Below are 27368 nucleotides of genomic sequence, written 5' to 3'. Positions count from 1 at the left end.
TGTTTTATTTTAGACCCGTGTTACACATAATTTAGAATTATTATTTTTTATTCATATTTTATATATAAGACTTAAGGAATCGTTTAGATTTAAAGATGAATTAAAATTAATTGAGATAATTTATAAATAATAAAATAAAATATTATTTTTAAATATTATTATTATTTTAAAATTTTAAAAAATTAAATTATTTATTATATTTTATGTGAAAATTTAAAAAAATTATTTTAAAATTTAAAATTAAATTATTTATTATATTTTATATAAAAATTTAAGAAAGTTATAATAATAAAGATGAGATGAATTGATATGATTTGTAAATTTAAACGTAAATAAACTGAAAATATCATAGAAGGCCGAAGGGAAACAAAACAGTAAATCAGTAATTTCAAGTCAAGCGTCACAAGAAATGCTCATGGGCTCTCTTTTTAAATCGAAGTAGAGAGATTTCTAGGAGCACTGAACAGTGATTGTGAAGACATGCCCAAACCATGAGCAGCAGTAGACCCAAGAACTTCCGCCGCCGTGCCGGCGACGATGATGAAGACAGCCAAAAAGACGACGCTAATGTCCCCAACATCACCACCACCACCACCACCACCACCAAGGCCGCTTCAAAACCTAAGCCCAAGAAGCTACTCAGCTTCGCGGACGACGAGGACGCCGAAACCCCCTCTCGCTCCTCCTCCTCCTCTTCTGTCAAGCGTTCAAGCAAGCCCTCCTCTTCCTCTCACAAAATAACCTCCCTCAGAGACCGCCAGGCCCACTCCACACCCTCTGTCTCCGTCTCCAATGTCCAACCTCAGGCCGGCACTTACACCAAAGAAGCCCTCCTTGAGCTCCAGAAGAACACCCGAACGCTCGTCTCTTCTCGCTCCACTTCCTCCGAGCCCTCTATCGTCCTCAAAGGCCTCCTCAAACCTCCCTCCTCCGACGACCCCGCAATCTCTCGAACCCTAAGACAATCAGACGACGACCGCGACGTTTCTGACGAAGACGAGGACAATAGAGATAGGCGTGATGCTCAGACCCGATTTGCTTCCTTGGGAATCGGAAAGCCGAGGGATTCTCCCGGGTCGGCGTTGTTTCCTGACCAGGCCACCATCAATGCAATCCGCGCCAAGAGGGAGCGCCTTCGCAAATCGCGCGCAGCCGCACCAGATTTTATCTCGTTGGACGGAGGCAGCAATCACGGTGAGGCCGAGGGCTTGAGCGATGAGGAGCCCGAGTTTCGGGGCCGAATTGCCATGTTTGGTGAGAAGCAGAAGATCGATGACTCCGAGACGATGAAGAAGGGGGTGTTTGAGGATGATGATGAGGTCGTACACGAGAGAGCAGTGGGTGTGAATTTAGTGAAGGATAGTGCAAGCGAGAACGCCGTCGAGGAGGAGGACGAGGAGGAAAAGATGTGGGAAGAGGAGCAGTTTCGGAAGGGGCTGGGGAAGAGAATGGACGATGGGGCTACTAGAGTCGCTGTGACTGCTAGTGTTCCCGTGGTTCAGAGTTTGCAGCAGCAGCAGCACAAATCCGTTTATCCGGCAACGGTTCCAAGTGCAGTTGGAGGAATGAGTATAGGTGGCGCAATTGGAGATTTGGATACCATGCTGTCGATACCGCAGCAAGCCGAGGTGGCCAAGAAAGCTCTGCAGGAGAATTTGAGGAGGCTTAAGGTATGGAATGCTCATCTCATTGCCAAACGGAACCTGAGAAATTGTTTATACAGTTCAGTGTTTTTGTTCGAGATATATGCTAAAGCATCAGTGCCTGCATGTTTGATAAAAAATGATAAAGATGTGTGCTACGAGTGAAAGCACAGAATTGATTCGAAATAGATTAAGAAATGAATTTTTGACTTTGACTTTGACTTGTCTCCTCTATTGTTTTGATTTCATTAAAGAGTTTTGTGTTTGCTCTGATCAGGTTAAAAGTGATTTATTTCTTACGGGTTTCTGTGCATATAAGTGGCTCTAAGAAAGAATTATAGAATGTTAGTTTAGGAGGAAATCTTAATTTTTTTTTTTTTTGATAAGTAAGAATCTTTATTGAATAGAATGAAACCAGACAATGCCTAAGTACACAGGAGGTATACAAAGTGAGACACCTAATTACATTCTGGAAAGAAGATAGAAACTCATGAACATTCCCACCCTTCAATACAATAGCAGAAAACAACTGTAAAAGAGAGAATACAAATAAATTCCTGATTTCTCCCACTGCATGCTCCTTGTTGTTAAAGCACCTATAATTCCTTTCCGACCATAAACACCACATTAAGCACAAATGTATCATTCACCACACTGCTGCCAATTGAGCGCTATTATGTCTCCTGTTCCAGCATGCTAGTAGTTCTACCATACTCTTAGGCATTACACAGGAAATCTTAAATAAGAAGCATGATATATCTAAAAGATTGCATCGGTGATGTATACTCCCCGTTACTTGGGCTTTGTGTACTTTTAATGAATAAAACTTCTTGATAACCTGTAAAAAAAGAGAATGCATCAGTAAAAGTGAGTTCGATACCGGGAGACAAAACAAACTTTGAGGCAACTAAGAATAGGGTAGTGTGTAACCGGTGGATTCAAGACCACACTGCAAGTGTGTATAACTTACAAAACCAAATGTTAACTTTGCCGAGGGCCTGTGCACCATTGGGATTAGTCGAAATGTTGTTCCCGGACACCCAGTTCCAATAAAAGAAAATGTTAACTATTCATCTGTAGTTGCTGGATCTAAGATCCATTTGGCCATAAAGGGCATTACAACAATTATCACTGGAGTGATATCTATTATGGTCAGAGATGGCCATAGAACTTTTGGTGGCAACTAATGCCACATATAAGGTTTCATTGCACATGCTGATAGCAACTTGGAATTGTTGTTTGAAATAATGTAGCGGAAAATTGAAAGAATTTTTTTTTTGATAAGTAATAAAGTATTATTAATTGAAAAATGGGCACCAACTGCCAATTACAAAAGTCAATATGCCTTATCTACGTAGGCGCATTAGAAACAAAAAATCATGAAGATTCATGCCATTAAAGTCCACAGCAATTGTCTAAGTATAAAGAGTTATAAAAAAGAAAATTTTAAGCTCCGCCATAAATCTCTCTGTCTTCAAATGTCCGCTCATTGCGCTCCTGCCACAAGCACCACATGATACAAATCGGAATCATTTTCCAAACCGCTTTGATCTGTTGTGTACCTCGAATGGAGGTCCAGGACACCACCATTTCCACCACAGATTCTGGCATCACCCACGCTAAATCTATTCTTTTAAACACCTCATGCCAGAGAGATCTAGCAACCTCACAATGTAAAAGTAGATGATTCACCGACTCACCCCCACTTTTGCACATGCAGCACCAGTCTGTAATGATTATCCTCCTCTTTCTTAGATTATCCGTAGTGAGAATCTTAGGTGAAGTCGTCCAAACAAAGAAAGAAGTTTTAGGTGGAGCCTTGTTCTTCCAAAGCCTTCTCTAAGAAAACTATATCTTAGGTTCTTGTGTGAGAACCTTATAAAAGGAACAAACTGTGAATACCCCTCTGTCTGCAGGAATCCACCACAAACCATCTTCATGCTGGATATTCAGACGACACAAATACAACAGACTATACAAATCTACAAAACTCTTCACCTCCCAGTCGTGTGCCGCCTGGATGAAATTGATATTCCAGTATGTAATTCCACTCGAGAATCTCATAGCCTCCGCCACTGTGGCATCTTTGTCATTTGCGATCAGGAACAGTATAGGAAACAAATCTTGAAGAGCACTGTTATCACACTAAGCGTCCTTCCAAAATCTGATCCTGGACCCTGGACCCTGTACCCAACTGAAACCGAGTATGATAGTGGAAGGCCTCCCACCCTCTTCTTATATGTTTCCATAGCCCCACTCCATAAGAGTCTCTAACTTCTCTAGTACACCAACCCTCCCCTAAACCACCATATTTGTTCTCGATCACTACTTTCCATAAGGCTCCCAGTTCCTTAATATAACGTCACAACCATTTTTTAAGTAACGCCCTGTTGAACAACCTCAAATTTCTAATACCCAACCCTCCACTAGAGATAGGACGGCAAACCTTTTTCCACTTGACTAAATGGAATTTAAATTCCTCTCCTAAACCACCCCACAGAAAATCTCTCTGTAACTTCTCAAATCTTCCTGCCACACTTGCCGGTATAGGGAATAAGGATAAAAAATAGGTAGGTAGGTTAGAAAGTGTACTCTTGATCAACGTAATCCGGCCCCCTTTCGACAAGTACATTCTCTTCCAACCTGTCAATCTGCTCTCTATTTTTTCAATCACCGTATGCCAAATCGAGCACGACCTTGAATTTATACCCAACGGGAGTCCCAGGTACGTCATAGGAAGAGACGCTATCTTGCACCCCAATATCCCAGCCAACTCTCGAACATTCTGAGCTCCCCCAATTTGCACTAACTCGGATTTATCATAGTTCACTTTTAAGCCAGATACAACTTCAAAACAAAGAAGCAACGCCTTCACAGCACGCAACTGATCTGGATTAGCCTCACACATAATAAGCGTATCATCTGTAAACAACAAATGAAAAATAGTAGTAATACCTCTACTCGAGGAGCCCACCTGAAAACCTCCTACAACACCATTAGCCACCAATGCCGAGATCATCCTGCTTAGTACTTCCATAACAATAACAAAAAGTAGAGGAGATAATGGATCCCCTTGTTTCTAACCACGAGAGTTCGGAAAGTAACCCTCTGGGCTGCCATTGATCAACACAGAGAATCTTGCCGTGGAAATAAACCAGCTGATCCAAGACCTTACTGGTAGACACCAAGCTAGGTAATTGGAATATTGAGTTCGACTACTTCTAAAGCACTGCCTTTGTTTTTAATTTAAATTTGTTTGTATGGTTGGATACAAGAAGATTGTTGGTGTTGTAGACACATACATCTGCCTGTGTTTTGTATTTTTTTTTTTCTTAAGTATGTTTGTAAAATATTCATTGTACAAAACTCAGTTTTGGCATGACACATACTTCTAATGCATCTGTAACTCCACACTTTAATTTCCTTTTTTAATTCAGGAATCTCATGGCAGAACTGTCATTTCATTGACAAAGACTGATGATGATCTGTCTGCCTCACTGTCGAATATTGCTGCTCTTGAAAAGTCTCTATCTGCTGCAAATGAGAAGTTCATATTCATGCAAAAGCTTCGTCATTTTGTTTCTGTCATATGTGACTTTTTGCAGGTATGATTTTATCTGCTTCTATATCCTGCATATACGTGTCCTTAAATTTCATTTATTTGTTTTCAACAGGATTACATATAGCATATGTGCATGTCTTATACTTAACTAAGGTTGTGTGTGGCCAAAGGTGGTAGGGTCACCCTAATTAAAAGCACTCTTTCCAACTTGCCAACCTATTTCCTAGTTCCTACCATTATTTCCGCTCCCTACCAAGGTGGCTCATTGCACGGAGAAACTCCAATGTGACTTCTTTTTTTTTTGGTTTGGGGATAAATGAAGAGTTCAAATTTCACTTGGTGAAATGGGGCCACAATATGCTCTCCTATTCAAGAAGGATGCTTGGGTATTCAGAACTTACAATTTTTCAGCAAAGCCTTTCTTGGCAAGTGGCTATGGAGATGCTACAATGAAAGGGGGGCATTGTGTAGAATCGTCGTCGAATTGAAGCATGGTGAACCATGGAGAGGATGGTGTTCTAATGAGGTGAGTGGGCCTCATGGTGTGGGCCTATGGAAGCATATAAGAGGAGGTTGGAACACGTGCAAGATTTACCAGCTTTACGGTGGGTGATGGATCCAAAATTAAATTTTGGCACGATTTACGGTGTAGCAATAGGGCACTCAAGGAAACTTATCCGCAAGTTTATGGAATAGCAATTATGAAAGAAGCCTCGATTGCAGAATTTTTCATACTCTCTAACAGCATTCCCCAATGGAATGTTGCATTCCTTAGAGATGCAAAAGATTGGGAAATTGACGCTTTTTCGGAGTTCTATGACTTAGTGTACTCCACGCAATTGTTGGGGGGAGTCAAAGAGAAGGTCTTTTGGTGCCCCTCTAAGAAAGGGAAGTTCATAGTCCACTCTTTCAACCAAGCCATGACAACGCACCATACAAATCCATTCCCATGGAAGAGTATTTGGAAGACAAAGGTGCTCCTAAAGGCAAAATTTTTTGTATGTACAGCTTTCTTGGAGGAAATCCCTAGAGAAACGTCGAACCATAGTCATGGATTGGTGTTGTATGTGCAAAAAGAGTGGAGAGTTGGTTGACCATCTACTACTACATTGTGAGATTGCTAGGATATTGTGGAATGAAGTCTTTGCTTGGATGGGATTAGCTTGGGTGATGTCGAACGGGTAATTGACTTCCTAGCTTCTTGGAGAGACATTCGGGGTAACTCTTAGATTGCATCAATTTGGAAAATGGTTCCAATATGTTTATGGTGGTGTATTTGGAGGGAGAGGAACGAAAGAAGTTTTGAAGATCAAGTGCGGTCAATGGATGAGCGTAGAAATTTATTTTTCAGTACTTTATTGGTCGATTGTAATTGATTTTCATGGCATGACTTTTCATGAATTCCTTATATCTCTATACTATCATGCTTAGGTGTTGCTCTTGTTTATGTCCCGTATACTTGGGCTCTTACCTTTTCTTTCGATCAATAAAGTCTTGTTTAACGATAAAGAAAAACTAAGGGGGTGTATGGACCTGTTACGTGATAGTTCTTATAACAAGAAGGGCATACACTGGGTTTGCAGTTTTCACCCTTTATAGGTTCCATAAATATATTTAGGTTTTTTTAACTTTTCTTATTAGGTACCAAAAGAGTTATGGTTGTTAATATTTTCTAATTTTGGGACTTTTTTGGGTTATATATGAATATGTCATTTTAATTATAAAAAAAAAGTCTGAAGATGCTATTTCAATTAACATCATTCTTATGTTTTTTTTTCTTTTATAAGTAAAAGTAAAACATTATTGATAGTAAAAGGCATAGCCCATAAAACTTTAGAAAATAGGACTTTGGTCATTTTCGTTATGCATGTCCAACTGTCTTTGCTTGTTATTTTTTGTAATCAGTATGCTTGAGAGGTGCAAGAACTGTGCTCTCTACAGAGATTTTTTTATTGGTTCTGTTCTTTTGATCATCATCATAACCTCTTGCGCTCTCTCTTCTGCTTCTTTTTATTTTTCACGTTGAATACCTATAAGCATGGTCCTGCCTTTTGATTTGTATTTATTGATCTGCTGCTACTCTTTTCTTTCAGGATAAAGCACCCTATATAGAGGAACTTGAAGAGCAGATGCAGAAACTTCATGAAGAACGTACTTCAACTATTTTGGAAAGAAGGGCTGCTGATAATGATGATGAACATATGGAGGTAGAAGCAGCTGTGAATGCAGCAATGTCTGTTTTCAGTCAGAGAGGTAGCAGTGCTGAAATCATTGCAGCAGCCACAAGTGCAGCACTGGCTGCATCTGCTGCTGTCAGAGAGCAAACAAATCTACCAGTAAAGTTAGATGAGTTTGGTAGAGATATAAACCTGCAGAAACGTATGGATATGTTGCGGCGTGCTGAACGCAGGAAAGCTAGGTCTGATTCTAAGAGAATCTCATCAATGGAAGTGGAAAATTCTAATCAAAGAATAGAAGGCGAGTTAAGCTCCGATGAGAGTGATAGTGAGAGTACAGCATACCAGCATCACCGAAAATTGTTGCTTCAGACAGCTGATCAAATATTTAGTGATGCAGCTGAAGAATATTCCCGACTTTCAGCGGTTAAAGAAAGATTTGAAAAATGGAAGAGAGATTATTCATCAAGTTATCGCGATGCTTACATGTCATTGAGTGTTCCTGCTATCTTTTCTCCATATGTTAGACTGGAGCTGTTGAAGTGGGACCCACTCCATGAGGATATTGATTTTTTTGATATGAAATGGTATGTGACTGACAACTTGAGTGCTAATTTAAATGTCCCAAAATTATAATATTTTTCTAGAAGACTTGCTTCTCGGGCGGGCTACACTTGTTTCATAGTGGCATTGGCCACTTGTAACTTTTTGCATTGAAAGGACACAAACCACACACCAATATGTATTATATAACTTCTTGTTTGCTTCCTTGCTTTTTTCTTACATTTATGTTTTCTTCCATTCCTCAGGCATTCATTGTTGTTCGATTATGGTTTGCTGAATGAGAAAAGTGATTTTGCTTCCGATGATGCGGATTCTAATCTTGTCCCTGAACTGGTGGAAAAGGTAGCACTTCCTATTTTGCATCATGAAATTGCCCACTGCTGGGACATGCTCAGTACAAGAGAGACAAAGAATGCAGTAAACGCCACAAGCTTGGTCACAAATTATGTTCCAGCTTCCAGTGAGGCTCTTTCAGATTTATTAGTTGCCATTCACACCTGTCTAGCTGATGCTGTTGCCAATCTTACGGTATGGCCATTGAAGTCATTTTAAGATGTTTTCATACACATGGACGCCTGTGCGCACCAGCATATATACATAGGTCTCAGCATGGATGTTGATTGTCCCATCATTTTAGGCTATGCCAAGTTTTAATGTTCTCGATATTGATTGTCCCATCCTTTCCAATTCATAGGTCCCAACATGGAGCCCGCTTGTATTGAAGGCTGTGCCAAATGCTGCACGTGTCGCAGCATATCGATTTGGAAAGTCTGTTCGTTTGTTGAGAAATATCTGCATGTGGAAAGAAATCCTCGCCTTGCCAGTTCTAGTGAAACTTGCTCTTGATGAGCTTTTGTATGGAAAAATGCTACCTCATGTTCGAAGCATTGCGACAAATGTTCATGATGCGATAACAAGAACTGAACGGATCATTGTTTCTCTATCTGGGGTGTGGGCAGGTCCAAATGTCACGGGGGAACGCAGGTATAGATAATGATTCTCCTCTCGCCTTTAAATTCCGCTGGTCTACTACCTCCTTAGATTGATTTGTAAATTAAACTTTGCTTGGGTAAAAGATGTGTGGCTCCAGATACTGATTCTTTTATTACTGCCATTGCACTACAATCCATGTTTATTTGATCCCATTTCATTTATGTGCCATTATGTATGTTCAAAAGTAAAAGTACTTCCCTTGCATGCTTTGTCTATAAGTTTTCATAAGTTTGTAAGGATTCCTTGTTTCCCAAACTCTTGTATACGTCTTGTGTACTTGGCTTTGCCTACTTTCTATTAATAAAATTTTTAATTACCAAAAGAAACAACAAAGGTTCATTGTTTTCTAAACAAGTGTTTGGTGACTGATCCTTGAAGCCTTCACCGTCATACACACTTAATTTACAAGACAAAGAAAATGGATGGAATAAATCATGGAGGTTATGTGGCATATCTACCATCATTCAGGTACAAATGAGAAATAATTTTTAAGAAATGCAGTGAACATGTCTGGGAGCACGGGCCAGGCAGATTATTGCACCCCAGTAATTTGTTTCAAGGTATCTCAATAATGGCATGGCCTACCTGTAGTTCCAGATCATGGAAGTAATAATTTTCCACGCATGTGATTTGAGGTTCAGTTAGTTGAGTTCCAATTGTGTGGAAATTTAAGAAGAAACAGAGAAATCACTCAAGAGAGGCTTGTAGGACATTTTAGTCGGAGTTTCTGTTCTAATGATCTTGGCTTCGTGAGGTTCCACATCATTATTTAAAAAAAAAAGGTTCAAGTTTTAAATTTTTCAACCCCATTGGAATGTACGATTTTGGTTTACTATGTAATACTGTTCAACCGAGTGTATCTATTAGGAGCCTCTGACTAAAACATTTGGAGCTGCCATATCTTGCTCTAGATTTGCTCGGGATTATTGTTGTATTTTAGTATTCTCTAGATTTGCCATATCTTGCTATAGATTTGCTCGGGGTTCCAATGCCTGCTGAATGTTAAAGTTCTTGTTTTTTTTGTTTCGTTCTTTTCATGTCCAGCCAAAAGTTGAAACCGCTTGTGGATTATGTGCTGTTTCTTGGAAAGACCCTGGAGAAAAAGCATGTGATGGGTGTTACTGAGAGCGAGACTAGTGGACTTGCTCGGCGATTGAAGAAGATGCTGGTTGAGCTCAATGAATATGACTATGCAAGGGACATAGCTAGGACCTTTCATCTCAAGGAGGCATTGTAATATTTGAGAAGCTTGTCTCGTGTGACATGCTGACTTATAGGCTTGCTCACGGGTTGAAGAAATATTGGGGGGGTCAACTCGAGAAATACACTGAAGGCTAGGGCCATGTATATGCAGGAGGTCCTTTAGATCTGGAGGAGGCATTCTGTGTCGTCCCATTCTTGGAGGTACACTTCGAACTCAAAAGGCGTGTGCATCAATCATGTCTCGACTCTTTGCCGTGGCACTTCATTTGGACTGCGGGCTGCCAGTAAATTGTTCCTTTGGGAGTTTCGTAGCTTTGAGGCTAAAAATGTTCTGTGTTACGTTATTTCCTCTCATCTCTTCTTTCTTGTATGGGACAAGGTCCTAGTTAATGTTGCGAAATCTGAGAAGCAATTAACCATATGTTTACGTATATTGTTGATAGGTCTCTCAAGAGTCAAGAGAGCTAGGCCGCCTTGTGTTCAATATCAGATAACTGGATTACTTGGGTCGCCTGTTTGGGCCTGAAGCAATTAACCATATGTGTTATGTTGAGTACGAGACATTTGAGTTTTGTTATCCCATCTATTCTTAACAAGTGTGTATGTAGACTTGTTTATCCTTGAATCAGTCATTTTTAAGGGGAATTCAAAGGGCAAATATCATTTCAAAATATGAGATTGAGATGTTTGGAATTCATGTCCATATGAGTTGAGACGTTTGGATTCGAAGATGACTTGAGATGAGTTGAGATGGATTGTGAATAGTAATGAGATGAGTTGTGAATAGTAGTGAGATTTGTGAGTTAAAGTTGCTGAATAGTAATGAATAGTAGTGAGATGAGTTGAGATGAACTGAGATGAGCTGAAATATCCTGCGAATCCAAACATCTAGGCCTACCAAAGAGCCCTCATTAGAGGACAAAATAAGAGAGAAGGAGAGGGGACAAGAGAGAGAAGGTGTCGAGAGGAAAGAATGGGAAGGTAAAGAAAAAAGTGGAGAAAATAGAGGTGGTAAAAAAAAAAAAAAAGATTGCTAATCCTCACTACTCTTTAAGGGCATGTGACTCTCGGGAGAAAGATAAAAGAAAATGGCCAGATGACTCCTGGGGGATTTCGACTTCTTCTTAAATCTCGACTTTTGGTCAGGCTTCTCCTTCAGCTTCTTCAACCTTTCGACAGAAGCAACAACGCGATTTCCATTAGAAGATTGACATATGAGGTCCATTGTACAGCGAGGATGAAAGACTATAAAATAAACATATTATAGTGGATCTCCATTCTCCAAATGCCCCATGGGCTTAGGCAATATACTGAATCACGTAAATTTGTATTTCTCTCTTTTACATTCTTAGTATTTATTTTTCATTCAATGTCATGGATGTATGTATAGCTGCATCGGATTACGTCAGGGGCGCTAGAATACACTGATCGAGGCTCAGATCTTCATAGCGGGTCAGGAATGACTATTTCTCTCATTCTGACCTGTTGTGTGATTTTTGACATCAACATATCCAAGACTCACATGGAAGAGTTGTTAATTATAAACCTCATTCCATGTATATTAGTGATAAGGTTAGCATATAGAATAGATGCAAGTTCTAGATCGAGCTTTTGTGGTACACAAGACCAAAATACTTTAAATCATGTGCCTGTTATTTTCCCTCTTTCACTTTTTTTTTTTAAAAGAAGGCATTTACCTCCAACTATTAATAAAATCCTCACTCAGGCAGAGGAATAATCGAACATCAAATCAAAAAAAATTATTAACCTTCCCTTTCATTAACAATATTGAAAAAGAGCGGTACTGCGTGCATAGTTTATGATTCGTTGAATAGGGCTCAGGGCTTAAATCGAGTTATTATTTTTAAAACGAAAAAAGCAAATGAAGGACTCGACTTTATTCCTTTTACAAGATAGATAGATGCCTACTCCAACACTTCATGGAGCTGCTGCATTCTTAGCTACCAGTCCAACACGGCCACAAGCTGAGCTGAATTTCAACTCTCCTTTTATTCTTCTCTCTCTTTTTCTTTTTTTAATAAAATATGTGCCGAATCTCTCTCTCTCTCTCTTTTTTTTTTACTTAATAATTAAGAAAATATTTTTAAATGATGTTGTGAATTTTTTATCATTTTTAAAATATAATGATAAAAAAAATATATAAATAAATAAAAATAAATAAAATATACTTTTTAAAACACACATTAGAGATAAATTTTTGATTAGTGTAATAGTACTCTTTTAATATATAGCAACAAACATCTGAGAAATACTGTTGAAATTGAACGTCCAGTTTTATAGAAGGGTAGCTGGAAATATAAATAGGTGGCGTTAGACTCAGTTTTCTTCGAAAAATATTCTCGATTTATCTCATTATTATAATTATTATAAATTTTTAAATAAAATAAAATAAAAAATTTAATTTTTTTAAATTTAAAAATAATAATAATATTAAAATTTAATATTTTAATAATATTTTAATTAAATTTCAATTCGCTATCTAAATCTAACCTTAGTCATTATCATTCCTCTAATATTAAGTTTCCACTTTACACGATCTCTTGTTATATATATAAAGAGTAATGTTAAAGAAAAATCAGTATACATTTTATATTTATTATGTAATTATTTTTAATTAATTATTCTTAATATTTATTTAAAAAAATATGTGATTTAAATGATATTATATTAAAATAAATATTCTTAATAATAATTTTTATCTATATTTATTCATATATAAATAGATAGATAGAAGCACCACACGCCGCACGGCACTCTACACGAATTGCAGAAAATTAAAGCCTTTGTCACTGTTCTCGGCTTCCTCTTTAATTTGCTCTCTCTCTACTCTTGCCAACCGAGGAAACTGCTTCTTCTTTCTTCAAAAAAAAAAAAAAAAAACAAAGATTTGGTTGGATAAAAAGCATATATTCTGGGTAATTATCTGCATAAACTAACATGACTATGACACGGCTGCCTTCTTCTGTTCCCACAACCAAGCTAGCCAAGGTCGGCCGTCTCCTCATCGTCGGAGCAGCAGGTTTCATCGGCCAGTTCGTCGCAGAAGCCAGCCTAGACGCCGGCCGACCCACCTATGTTCTCGTCCGTCCGGGCCTCTGTTTCCCTTCTTCTAAGACCCACACCATCAAGTCTCTCCAAGACAAAGGCGCCATTATCTTGCATGTAAGACTTTCTTCAATTTTCTGCAGCATGCGAGCACAAATTAAACACACACATACATATATGTACATATATGTGCTTGATATTGTATTCTTTGCTTCTTCTTTGATTTTATTTTTTTACAGGGACTGATTAATGAGAAGGAATCCATGGAGAAAATACTAAAAGAGAATGAAATTGATATAGTAATATCAGCCGTGGGAGGTGGAAATATACTGGACCAGCTCTGCTTGATCGAGGCCATTAAAAGCGTTGGTACTGTTAAGGTACCTTTATCTATCCATCCGTGACAGAATTAAAGCACTCAAAGACAAACACCTACGGTAAAGAAAAAGATAAATTTGCAGACTCTTCTATAATTACTAAATAAATGGTAAACGGTTTGGACGCAGAGATTTCTGCCATCAGAGTTCGGGCACGACGTGGACAGGGCTGAGCCGGTGGAGCCAGGGCTGAGTATGTACAAGGCGAAGCAGAGAGTGAGGCGTTTGGTGGAGGAGTCCGATATCCCTTACACTTACATCTGTTGCAACTCTATTGCTTCTTGGCCGTACTACGACAACACCCACCCTTCTGAGGTTCTTCCTCCTTTGGATCGTTTCCAAATCTACGGTGACGGTAGTGTCAAAGGTCAGATGTCTGACTTGTCGATCTGCGTGCCACCTATTTTTATATATTATACTCAATTTCCAATGCTACGTCTTTATCCTGTAATTTTAATATAGTTTGTTGTACAAAGGTATATACCGACACTGGCTGACCACGAGATTGCGTTTAATGTTGAACTGAATTCATTAAATTAAATTAAAAAAATTATAAATTATTTTAAGTTAAAAAAAATTATAAATTTTACGTTTGAGTTATGATAAATTTAATAATTTAAAAAATAAATATTTAAATATTAAATTTAACTTAAAATTATAGAGCTAAATTTAAAAACCAAACGCAAACTTAATCTATTATTGCCGCGGTCTATATAAATATTGACTCTATTATTGTCGCGATCTAGTGTTTTTCTAAATGGCTCGACTCTTCTTACTTTATCTCAAATTTCCAACTGAAAATGAAAATGACTTCAGATAATGACATCTCCTGTTGAACACTACTTTTAACTGTAATTCTTTTTTTAATATTTTAATTTTAATGAAATTTTATAAAAATAAATTAATATAATATATTAGATCGTAAAATTATTTTTATTATAAAATAAGTTTAACATATCATACGAATTCATATTAATTTTTGAGTTTAATTTTATAAGATATATTATAGTTATATCACTTCTAAAAATAATTATTATAAATAAAATAAGAGAAATATTATTTATCAGTTACTATTTATTTTTATATTCTATATTTGTAATTTTTTTTTATAAGATCTAGAGATATTTTTTATAGAATATAAAATATAAAATAATAAATAGTAACGGATAGAAAGATTTTTTTGTAAAATAATACCAACTTTTGAGGATATTTTTATTTTTTTTTATTAAAAGATCTTCTGTCAAACCATTGACGAGACGTTTGTTTTGCATCAAGCATAAGAATGACCATAATTATATATGTTAGTAAATGATAACCAACCATTCAAAGTTTCAACCCTAAGAATATTAATATAAAACCCTACCTCCTCCTCCTACTCCTCTAGGGAAAAATATGAAAGATTAATTAATGCTTTATGCTTATAATTTACTAGTTTTTGTTGTACTTAGATCATGTTGATCAGTTTGCATATAATAAATATTGCTTGCAGCTTTCTTTGTTGCTGGCACCGACATTGGCAAATTTACACTGAAAACTGTTGATGACATTCGAACCCTCAACAGGTGTGTGCATTTTCGACCTACCTCCAACCTCTACAACATCAATGAGCTTGCATCTTTATGGGAGAAAAAGATTGGAAAGTCTCTCCCTCGAGTCACCGTCACTGAATCTGACCTTCTTGCTGCAGCTGCAGGTTCATCATTTTGTTTGTTTTTTTTTTAATAATTGCACATATAAAATACTTGAACCTTGATGTCACTATTTTCAGCTGTTAATCTGTCAGAACATTATTGATACACAGGATTTTTTTCAATTATTTATTTTATTACAATCAAGAATATCTCTGCAGATATTATAACATGTCGGTTGAAACGCATGCGCGCGCAGGACCACCGTTAATGATCAATTATAACCTTGGGGCTTACGTTTTTTGTATAAAATTTTGCAGAGAATTGTATTCCTCGGAGTATTGTGGCATCGTTCACGCATGATATATTCATAAAGGGTTGTCAGATAAATTTCACAATCGATAGCCCTCAAGATGTTGAAGTGAACACTCTCTACCCAGATGAAACTTTTCGAACCTTGGATGAATGCTTCAATGACTTTCTTCTCAAAGTAGACCCAAAATCTATGAGCAACAATGAGACTCCTACTGCCAAAAGTCCTGTGGTTGAACCTATGACAATCACTGCAACATGTGCTTGATCATACCACAAGAACACGAGGGTAATTAAACTGCAAATTAATGGGAGATCTTGGTTCCAAGATCTTGTTCTTTATTTCTTTTCCTTTCTTTTTTGTAGGGGGGAGGTGTTAATTGTTAAAAATTAGTTGACAAATTTGGGAATTCAATTTGCCTATCACATTGTATCATGAATTCCTTGTGATTTGTTGAAGGTTCGCGATCGCGATGACTTGTAGCTACGTGTGTATAAGCCTCGTGATCATATGGAAGTAATTTCTTCTGCCTGCAACTTGTGCCTTCAAACTTTAAATTAATTTATCATACTCCACTTGTCCACTTACCTAAAGATGTCCTGATGAAAAAGAATATGTTGCTCAGTCCACAACAAACGAATCATCACGACGGTTTTTCTTTCAAAGAAAGTAGATGGCTTTTCTTTTCATTTATTTAGTGTATGCATAATGAGTGGTTACTATGTGTAAATCGGATCCAACCTATTCATTTAGAGGGTTGCAAGTGAAACAAGGAGATTCCAAACACTGATGTGACACACTCAGTGTGCTCCTTTTTTTTTTCCTCTCTCCTGTGTCTCTCCCCTCTTTCACATTTCCCTTCTCCCCATGTCGTCGCCTCTCACCAAAGTCGCCGTCAAAGCTTCCTTGCCCTTCGTTGACGTCGTTGACGCACCCTTCACCTTCCTCGCCATTCGCCGATGTCACCCTTCACCCTCACCGTGCATGGCACGGTTTCCTTGCACATAGGGCCACTGCTCATGATCCTAGTGGACGGGGGGAGGTGGTTGCGAAGCCAGAAAATGCCGGCCTTGCCGTGCTTGGTGTAGTTTCCTTGCGCACGACGTGGTGCGCATAGGGCCACTATTCATGACCTCGATGGACAGGGGCCATGGTTGCGAAGCCAAAAATCTCTGGCAGTCGAAATGGTGATTGTTGGCAAGTCAACTAGGCTAGCGGCGTGGCGTCGTGAGGCATCTGTTCTCTTGGTCGAGCTGAAGGGGTGAGGAGGGGTAGGAAAAAGGGAGAGGGAAAGGGGGAGGAGGGGAGAGGCATGGGGGAGGGGGGAGAAAAGAGAGAGAGAGAGCAGAAGAAGAAGAAGAAGAAGAAGAAGAAGAATGGGAGACGTGGCACACTTGCCACATCAGTGTGTAGAACCCATTTGTGTCTATAGTGTTTTCCATTCAGTTATGGCATCCATCTTTCCAATTTTCTTCTAAAGAAAGTAGATGAGTAAATAATTATAGCATGCATTTCTGGAGTAAATAATTATAGCATGCATTTCTGGACTATGTATTTGAGTCCAAAGAAAAGAAGAAAATGTTTTGCAACTTCACTAGAATCATTAACTATTACCTAAACACATGGTTGTTTTTTGCTATACATCGTGCAAGTACGTTTTCATTTAGGCATAGTCTGGTCTGTTTGCACTAGTTTGTGTTAAGTCTATATGTTTCCAGGAGCCTAATTTTGAAATTTTCTATAACCCCTTTGCATACTTATGTATAAAGTATTCCTCCACCACGTTCATATGTAGCATAAGGAAGTCAGCACCAATATTAATGGAAATGGTTAAAATGGAAGTTGGCAGTGTAAGGGTTGATAGACAAACCAGCAACGAATGTGATGCCTGCATGGGTGAACGGTGCATTAATCTGTTCTTCAAAGCATACTCTACATAGGCTATTTAATTGATTGAGTCATCAAACTAGTATGTAAAGTAGATCCTAAAATATTTGGAAAGAAGTTTACTAGCACAAGAGTTGATAAGAACATGAAAGGGCAAAAGCATGCTGGAGCTATATATCCATTACATCACAAGACACATCAACATAGAATTAAACCATGCATGTCAACTGATTACATCCATGCATGAATTTATTATAGTAAGACCAACTCATTTCTTTTTATATTATGGGGTTATTGTGTCTGCAATTGTGTTATTGGTAAGTCATTCTTGAGTTTTAGTTGATGGTTTTGAAACCAATACTTAAAAATAATTTAGGTGAACACATTCACACTTTGCAATTCTAAATATTATATTTTGAAGCATTTCATACCCTTGCAGGCTAAACTTTGTAACCTCCATTTGCTCACAAAGTGCAGGTTGTAGTCTTCATGTCTGAGATGAAAATAATCAAAATATTATATAAAGATAAGTCAGTTGGTATATAATAGAGTTAATATTGCTCACAAAGTGCAGATTGTAGTCTTCAGATATGAGATGGGAATAATCAAAATATTATAATGTAATGTCCCAATGGAAGACTCAAAGCACATGGTCTATACTCCAAAAGGACTAGTCAATGATACAATTAGAGTCCCATCGGAACCTTATAACGAGCAAGAACTTCTCATTCCCAAGTAATGTGGGATCCCACACACTACCTACCCTTATTCTTATCATATGGGGTATCACACATATAAAGATAAATCAGTTGGTATATAATAGATTTACTATTGCCCACAAAGTGCAGGTTGTAGTCTTCAGATTTGAGATGAAAATAATCAAAATATTATATCAAGACAAGTCATTTGGTATATAATAGAGATTTAATATTCAAATAACATCTAATCAGGCTGAGTAACATATATGCTGCAATGTGGACAATTCAATGCAAACAAAAGGTAGAAAAACAAAAGCCAGGGTAGCAACAGTGCAGTACCTGAACGATATGGATCAAGTAGAGATTTGCAACAACCATTTTTTTTCCTTTTTAATTCATCTGAATTACTTTGTCAAACTGCATAGACATTATGCCAACATACCTCATCTTTCATGGTTGTCCTATAAAATCTTGAAGGCACAAAAATGAGGCATTTTGTAGATGCATTGGAGGAGGGTGGACATGAGAGAGTTTTTAAGGGAAAAACCACAACAACCCTACCAGTGACATAGAGATAATGTTTTCTTCACGAAACCAAAGCTAAGTACTTCAATACCACACTAGAATGACAGATAGTATAAACTGTATGACAAAAAAGATTACGATAAAAATGACCAGTCTAAAAACCATATTATGCATTGCATGAATGCTAAGCTCTAGTATGTCACACACACAAGCATGCACTTGAAGTACGCAGTACCCATACAGCCAATTTAGGTCCACATAAACTTGAACATGGAAATTGTGGCTCTTTGAGTTGCTCTGACAAGTGAGCAGCTAAGTACATAATGAAAATTGCTTAAATAAAGATGTCCCGTGAAAGTTAGAAAATGCAGTGTAGAAAACACTTATCCATAATTCCCAACATTATAAAGTCTAGCTTGTTCCTCTCGACTTTCTTCATCAATCGACCACCAACCAAGAACCTATCATAAAAATGAACCACAAGTAACAAATATTGCTAGAGTAGTAGCTACTACATTTTGTTTGTACTTTGTATTTGTGTAGCTGAAATTCCAATACAGGCCTAAATAGGAATGTAATAACCCAAAATTAATAGGAGATGGTGGTGACTGAGATTTCACATTGTTTGAAAATGAGAAATTCTTGCTCTTTATAATAATTTTAAGGAACTCTAACTATAACATTGATTAATTCTTTTGGAGTGACATGTTTTTTGGGAGTATGTTCTTGAGTTTTAGACCATTACCTTGATCCATGGTGCAAAACCCCAAAAGAGTTGCAAGCTTTTGATGGTAGACCAGAGTATGTTCTTGAGCCCACTCTAGTGTAAACTGAAAATTAAGACAATTTTCTCCACCAATCTTTATGCAGCAAATAATACCTCAGCTCCCCGCAACAGAAAAAGAGGAGCAAAAAGAACTAAGAATGATAGATGTCACCATATAGTGTTCCCTGAAAGTGAACCTGTAACATAAACGAGGACAATTTAAAGGAAGCTCAAAAGTATCAGCACTAACTAATGTGAGGCTGCCTATGAACAGCTGGATAATAACACTTCATGCAAACAAGAAAGGCAAAACATTCTACAATGCGGTAAATGGATGGACAACATTTATTTCAAGACGCAGAGACAAAATTTACCATCATCAAACTTTAAACATTTTGTTGTAGGCAAAACCACGAAAAGAATGCATGATGAGTATGAGAATGATATTTGTACTAGCACAAGCATTTGGAAAAAGTGATAAATTTAAGAAGAAGATCATGTTGGACGGGCGCTTGCATTTGCATTCCAGACTCATGATTACAAGTTGAAATTCATTTGTATCTAGTACATATGACTATTACAGTTTCACAAGAATCACACCACCCATATGAAATTGGCTTTAGTAGCACTTTGAGAATAAACTTGAAAAGGCAAATCTAATAATTGTAATTGGACTTGGAGAAGTTTGTAGCAGCAGAATGGTAGTGTTCTCATTATATCAATTTTCTCTTTTCTTTTATTTCTTTACAACTTTCCCCCTTCTGTAGGTTTCTCATACTGGCCTTAGCCTCACCTATGAGTAAGCAGTGCCTAAAGAACTTGAAACTACAAGGATAAGAAAATCTAACATTAACGAAATCTCAACTTTAAATAAAAGTTAAAAACATCAAAAAATTCTGAAGCCAATGCAAGCAACTACCAACAAATCTTACATTATTACACAAAACCCTGATCAGTCTTAACCTAAATTTTAGAGCAATTCTGGGAATTCGATCTTCTAAGCAAAATAATTGTATTAAAAAATAATTGATCACAAATTCAGAAAGTGAGTACCTTTTGTTCGCCAAAAAGAAAATATAATATAAAGGGAGGGAACATGAGAAAACGTATTGTATTGAGAACACAAACGAGCTCAAAACTTGTAATAGCTATCCAAAGAACCCAAAATTTCTTACATTTTCTCGGCAACCAAACTGAAGGCAAAACCGATATTCATAAAAAACATAAATGGAAAAGAAAAATGACGAACCACTAGGAATAAGGCTCGGCAGGCTGAAGCTTGAGCGCAAGCAAGAGAGTGAAGGAGAAGATCAGGCCATATTTGTGTCACAAAGGTTGAAGAGACTTGGTCATTCTCCTCCAACTCATCACTGGTTTACCATCCTATCAACCAACATTTCCCAAAAGCATAAAATAATTGTCGAGACAACAGAAGCTGTACGGGCACGAACATGGAATCCCGTTTTTGGTAGTTTAAAGAGGCTGGAACCAGAACTGAAAGTGGGAGGATATCACTTGAGAGGTACATATATTACGGTAGTCATCTTTGACTGAATTGCGCACGCCAACAAGAGAAATGATATTTTAAGCATGGAATGAGCAGCGTCCAACTCATTTTTGAGATCTATATAAAAAAATTATTATAACGAACTCTATTTTTTTTAAAAAAAGTAATATACGATGCTTTCTAACATTATTTAATTATTATTAATATTATTTATGATGGATTAACGAGTTTATAAAAAGAGAAATGATACTTGCAATCGTGAGAATGCAAGCGCCGTGCAGTCGCTTTGAAAAAATTGAATAAATATGGGACCTACTACAAGAAAACTGCTTATTTGTGGCCATTTAATTCCAGCGAAATAACTATTTACAGCCAAAATGAGTCTGTTTTGGTCACAAATAACATTTTCGCCGCAGTTAAACGGCCACAAAAGCCCATTTTTCTTGTAGGCTACATGAAAAGAAATTAATTTTTTAATAGTGGACCTTACTCTTTTTCAAAACAACTGCATGACGTTGCACATTCCACGACTGTATATAGCATTACTCTTATAAAAATATGAACCACCACCAAATCAAAACCTGTGTAGAGGGGAGGAGCTTCTCCCCTCCTCCTCTCTTCTTCATCCGTACTCCCTGTCCTCTCTAACTTTTTTTTTTTAGTTGTTTCTTTTTAGGGGCTAAGTATGGTGAAAGGTTGATCTATTGCTCTCTTGTGTCCGACGACCACCACGTGTCCTACCGCAAGTTTTCCAAAGCGCCGATCTTTCAAACGGCCAAAGTATTTCGCCGAATGAGTTGCGCGTGATCCACATGAATGGTCCAAAGTGGTCGCGTGAAATCCACGCGCCACCGCTAAGGGTACTTTTCTGCCGTCACGTGCAGCTTTTCTGAGTCCAAGGCTACCGATTATTTTAGACCCGATTGATCACTGCCATACTCCTAGGGTGGCACATGACTCTCACGCTCCATCACAGTTATTTTGTTTTTAATTTTTTCATTCAAGGTTGAAAATGCGAATCTATATCTTTTCAAGATGTAATTCATTTTTTTCCATGTATTTTTAATTTATGTTACATCTTTTGTTTTAGATAAAAAAAAAAATCGTCTCTTGGACTTCTATCCATAGAATGTGTCCTCTACTTCGTCTTGGACAATTTTGTGGTTTGTTAACTCTGTCTTGAACAGAATTGTGCTGTCTCTTAGGTGGTCTGAGAGAGGTTTGCAGCATGGACTAGACCATGTCAGTCACAGTTGTGTACTGGTATAGTTGACTTGTAATGAATATTTCAAGTCAAAGTTGTAATGTCCGTTATTAATTAATAGAGAAAAGCTATTTTGTCTCCCCATGTGTACCGCTTGAATAATTTTTTTTTTTATACTTAATGATTAAGGAAATGATTTTAAATGTATTGATGTATTTTTTTTTAAAACTATTTAAATATATTAAAAAATGTGAATATAAAAAGAAAAATAAAACTTACAAAACTGACTAGCGGTCAATTTGAGCGGTGCTACTCAGGCGGCAGAGTAGCACTGCTCTAATTAATACAGTTTGTTCTATATAAAAAAAAGATTTGAATAATTACAATCTTTATCTCTAAATTTATTGTTCCTTCACCCTTTAATCCACGTATAAATGGAGGATAATTCTTGGACATATATAACAAGTACGTAATTTAATTAGTGTCTCCAAGAAAATAATTAATGCAGTAGATTTAGGTTTTTTTTTTTTTTACCTTCTGAATTGGAATAATTTTTTGAAAACTTTTACGTCATATGATCGCATCATTTATCGTGTCTAATTAGCAACATGACATATGATTACGTCAATATATATTTAAACCTGTAAATTTTTATCACTTTATTTCTTAGCCCACTTAATTGGACACAAATTGACCTTTGACAATGGGACGGCATTCTTACAGCTAGCCATGCAAAGCCCAAGTTCAATCTCCCTTAAAATTTTTTAAAGAATAAGATGATCATGATAAGCCTAAAAGTGATCTATTTTTTCAGTCCTTCTATACATGATATCATCTACTTATATATTCGACATATATATATTATATATATATATATATATATAGTAAGAGCACTAAATTAATTTATTAAAAAAGTTCAAAACTAAATTTTAAATATATCATGTTTAATCCGACGTGTCATGTATCAATGTGATGGATATATTAATCTCCGCATGATCAGCTTGTATATATATAAATTGTTTTACATAACAAAACTCATGAAAGAATCGATCGGATCGATGTAATTACGAAATATATATGAACAATTTAATTATCCATTTACATATATAGATAATTCTTCCGATTGCCTAAACTTACAAAGCGAAAAATTAAGGACAAGAAATTAATATATATGGCCGTAGTATTTATTGGACCAAGATGATCATCACTACAGCTCTCAAGCTGGTAATGTACGTATAATATATATATATATATATATATATATATAGTATGTGAAATTTCGCTAAATCTCACGAATCATTACTTTCAAATTCAATATTAATGATGATTTTGCCAAATCAACGCACGCTGCTTTATCGTTTTAAAATTTATACACCCATATATATATATATGATCAACGACGTACGTGCATGCATGCCTCATTAGCTAGGCCGGTTTTTTCTATCGCTTTTTCCTTCATTGTTTACTGAAAACCAGAGCTGGTTGGCCTAAGTGATGATCGCCGGCCAGCCTGTACGTACATATATATGGATATGGAGGAGGGGGCGCCGGTGGACCGGTGGTCATGTAGCGACGAAGCACATTACGAGAACAATATCGTCACTATTTTATGAACGATTATTCTTCCGCCAATATTTTGAAGATAGAAGAGAGAGGGATCGATCGAGAGGATCTACAAACAAAGCAATTAATTAGCACCTGCAGGCCGCTGCATGTTTGAGTTCAAACTAGATCAAAGAGCCCATGCATGACATATTAATTTCGATGACTTTAGGATTTAATATGATTTTTTTTTTCCTACGAAATTGATCATTCGCAAGTCATTTTCCTTCCTAACAAACAAGGCAGTCCCTCACACATGATCATTATACACAGATACATAATTTCCTATTTTTGGAAGTACCGATCGATGCATGTACACGAAACATACTATCATTTCTGAATTGTTCATTGGAGGAAATAAATATAAACACACCAAATGCCACACTCCCAAATTAAAGAAAAGGTGAAAGAAGAAGACGAATAAGATCACAAGAAGCTGTGTAAGGCCATAGTAAAGCAAAGCGACCTAGCTATGTTCGAGGATATTGATATTAGTAGTCCTTTGTCTTTTAACACTCCCTGAAGAAGACTCGTCCCCAGCAGTCTTCTCCATTACTGCCTTCAGAGCTTCTTCAATTGAACTTATACAATGTCGTTGTTGCTGTTGTTGTTGTTTCTCGCCGCTAGTACTACTCGAAATTGAATCCTCATCCCCACTAACCAACAGCACGTTCTTTACACGTCCCCCAAGTGTTGTAATCTCGGCTTTTAAAGTTCTTAAACGTAAAGATTTCAAAGTCTTGATTAGGTCAGGCAAGAGATCAGACCTGTCCTCGCAGCTAAGTGAGGCTTTGATAACAAACTTACCGTCCTCGTCCGATGTATCAACAGTTAGCTCATCCACTTCAGTGGGTACTGGATTCGTTTCCGCTATCAAAGAAGTCTGACGCTTAAGCTCTTTAACGTGTTGTATTACTTCCGCTAACAATGAGGCTTTGTCTGTCTATATCAGAAACAATATTAATAAAGCCAAACACAAGATCACAACACGTACGTATAAACACGTGTGTGTGTGTATATCATCCTGAATGTCAGTGATATTTGCACTAAACGTCGAACTGATCAAGAGAGAAGAAATGGGAAATATATATTACATATATACATACAGACATTCATATATACAAACATATATATATACCCATGAATGTGGTTTGAGTGTGCCGAAAGAAAAGGTGCATGGGCTTTTGAAGTTTTTCCTACTTTGATCATTCATTTTTGAAAGTGGGATTTTAATGGTGGGGTTTAATATAGAAGGTAAGGGATGGGTGCATAACAGGGATGATAGCTAGCTAGACTGTGATCATCTGGCTTCACTCTTTTTCATTACGATCATCTAACTTGGTTTGACTAAAATCCGGCAACAAATTTCGATGGGAAGCTTTTTTGTTTTTTTAACTACTGCTCCATGGTTCCTCTTTATCATACCAGCCGATTGACATCAACGCTCATTCCCTTTTTTCCTCTCCTCGGAACTATCACAGGCCTCATGAGAAAGAATAAGCCGAAAGAAAAGATCAATAAAGATGGATAGAACCAAATGATAGGAAAAAAAAAAAACTAATTGCACAAAGGAAAACGTGACTACGCTTATATCTAATGCACGTACGCGTAGCTAGCTAGCTAGGTTTTGGAAGCACATTACAAATTAAACAACCTGATGACTAGAATCTTAGGAAGATATACCTAAAATTTGATCTTTTAATTGAAAAAAGTTCATTGAGTAGTTATGATACAAGAAAAAAAGTGTACAAAAAAGGTATAATTAAAAGTATATGACACCCTTAAAAACACATGTTGTACGCGTGTTGATACTTGCGTAATTTTTTTTCCATCGAGTTTATGTCTATGATGCAGATTATATTTATTTTACTTACTTTGGTAGTATTGGGTAATAAGCTGCGAAGCTTTGCAAGATGGTTGTTGATTCTCTCTCTTCTCCTCCTCTCAGCTTCACTGTGACTCTTAGAAGCTGCGAGAGCCTTGGCATCCATGATTTCTTGGGCAGTCATCTTGCCCAACTCGGCTTGAAGCCCAAAAGGAGCTGAACCGGGTTGGGGCACTAGGGTGTCAGATATGATTCGGAGATGGTCTGATGATGGACCATGATCATCATAGGCAAACTGTAGATGATCAGGAGGAGGTCTCCTGTTGAATAAACCCGCAAACGATGATGGTGTAGGAGGGACAATATTAAGTGGGTCGTGGTGATCTCGGACCGGATTTGTGGCGAAGTGGCCGGCCGGGCTGAAGGCGTGGACCGGAGGCAGAGGCCATGGCTGCAAGCTGATTGGTGAAACTTGAGGGAAAATCAATCCTCTCCCACCTCCATATATGTCACTGTTCTGCTGTTGATGTTGCAACATGATCTGCTGCTGTTGTTGATGAAACAACTGTTCTTGGAAGCTTTGTATCATGTTTATGTTATCGACAGTTTGAGAACACTCTCCTCGATCTTCTTCCAGCTTCTTCCCGCACATCTCTGATCCCTCTCTCTATGTATATGTAACTAAGAATATAGAACAAGTTAAGAATATAGAGCTTCTGGCCTCTTACGTATCATCACCTGCTTTCTAATTTGAATATGAAAAGGAGAATTCACAGAAAAAGGTAAGTAAGTTGGTTTACACTTCCTATAAAAGATAAGTGAGAAAGGGTATAAGGAAGAAATGCTAGAAAACAAAATACTACTGACCTTCCCTGGTATGTGATAGATGATCGTCTTGGTCTTGCTCAGTTCTCTGGAAAAGGGTAATTAGGGCATAGACTTCTCCAAATCCCATCTTCTATCTCTTTCACTTGGATAGGTTTTTCCTGCCACAGCCTTTGCGGGGATGATTACCCTTTTTATCCTTCGCCTCAACAAGGCTTTCCCTTTCTTTGGTGCTTTGTTGGCATCTTTTGTTTTGTACATGTAGGTAGGTGTTTTTTTATTCTTTTGTGCGTCTGCACTATTCTCTCACAAGTCACGGCCACTAACGACGAATTCATGTCATCCTTTCTAATTGAATGGTGCAATTTAAAACCAGACAGATACAACTTTTAAATATTTGTTACTGCCCGAAACTCCAATATTGATACTGGCATGCATTAATCTAAATTGATAGTACTCTCCTTTCCCTTCTTCGATCGTAAGGCATTGATCTCTATCTATTAATTAATAAGCTTTCAGGGTGGGGTAATTATAACCAGAAAGTATTATATATACCCATGCATTAATTATAAATTAACGTTTTTTTTTAAACTTTGCTATTGGTAATTCAGAGTACTGTATAATTATACTATCTTGCCCGCAGTTGGAGAGAGAAAGAGAGAAGGGCGGAGGATGGGAAACACAAGCACACACAGTGGCAGAGTGAACGCACAACACACAGATTGTCATTTGTCGACCGACCAAGGACCAAAAAGGCTGAGGCCGCCTGAGGGTATCATCATGATAAAAGCCGGCTTATAAGCTAATCCTTTTCTTTCTTTTGGTTTTTAATTTATATATGTAATTGTTTAGGCCTTTCCTCTCCTATTAAGTCCTACCACGGTCAAGCCCCCACGTTCTTTCTTTAGTACTCTCGCTATGATCTCCACGCCACCCTTTCTGCTTGCCCAAGACCATGTAATCATTGTGTCTTGGAACACATTCCCCCCCCTTCTACTCTCTC

At 37.4% G+C, this 27368-nt stretch overlaps 3 protein-coding genes and 1 long non-coding RNA gene across 6 annotated transcripts; 2 read left to right on the top strand and 2 right to left on the bottom strand.

The window, feature by feature from the left end:
* The first annotated feature begins 400 nt into the window (after positions 1-400).
* Positions 401-10759, top strand: LOC109002665 (transcriptional repressor ILP1). The gene is made up of 6 exons (XM_018980519.2): positions 401-1670; positions 5081-5248; positions 7299-7969; positions 8192-8474; positions 8641-8930; positions 9984-10759. The coding sequence occupies exons 1-6, from the start codon at positions 492-494 to the stop codon at positions 10174-10176; spliced, it is 2784 nt and encodes a 927-aa protein (XP_018836064.2). The 5' UTR covers positions 401-491; the 3' UTR covers positions 10177-10759.
* A 2136-nt stretch (positions 10760-12895) lies between these two features.
* LOC109002691 (leucoanthocyanidin reductase-like) lies at positions 12896-16062 on the top strand. Its single transcript, XM_018980541.2, has 5 exons — positions 12896-13325; positions 13448-13588; positions 13715-13952; positions 15075-15278; positions 15534-16062. Exons 1-5 carry the CDS (start codon positions 13101-13103, stop codon positions 15791-15793), a joined length of 1068 nt encoding a protein of 355 aa, XP_018836086.2. The 5' UTR covers positions 12896-13100; the 3' UTR covers positions 15794-16062.
* Positions 16063-17565: 1503 nt separating this feature from the next.
* LOC109002712 lies at positions 17566-20911 on the bottom strand. 2 transcript variants are annotated; one of them, XR_001998052.2, is made up of 3 exons: positions 20652-20911; positions 19382-19599; positions 17566-17906 (listed from the first exon to the last, which is right to left on the bottom strand). It is a non-coding gene; the product is annotated as an uncharacterized LOC109002712 (long non-coding RNA). The 2 variants fall into 2 exon arrangements; XR_004798432.1 differs by lacking the exon at positions 17566-17906 and adding an exon at positions 18118-19097.
* Positions 20912-24029: 3118 nt separating this feature from the next.
* LOC109002700 (transcription factor bHLH30-like) lies at positions 24030-26565 on the bottom strand. 2 transcript variants are annotated; one of them, XM_018980553.2, is made up of 3 exons: positions 26408-26565; positions 25590-26285; positions 24030-24658 (listed from the first exon to the last, which is right to left on the bottom strand). In XM_018980553.2, the coding sequence occupies exons 2-3, from the start codon at positions 26190-26192 to the stop codon at positions 24182-24184; spliced, it is 1080 nt and encodes a 359-aa protein (XP_018836098.1). In that variant the 5' UTR covers positions 26193-26285; positions 26408-26565; the 3' UTR covers positions 24030-24181. The 2 variants fall into 2 exon arrangements, with proteins under 2 accessions (XP_018836098.1, XP_035541614.1); XM_035685721.1 differs by having other exon boundaries at positions 25590-26278.
* Positions 26566-27368: the final 803 nt, after the last annotated feature.

This window comes from Juglans regia, chromosome 15 (assembly GCF_001411555.2).
Source record: "Juglans regia cultivar Chandler chromosome 15, Walnut 2.0, whole genome shotgun sequence".
Classification (NCBI taxonomy): Eukaryota; Viridiplantae; Streptophyta; class Magnoliopsida; order Fagales; family Juglandaceae; genus Juglans; species Juglans regia.
The sequence above is the reverse complement of the archived record's forward strand: the minus strand, read 5'-3'. Positions and strand labels throughout refer to the sequence as shown.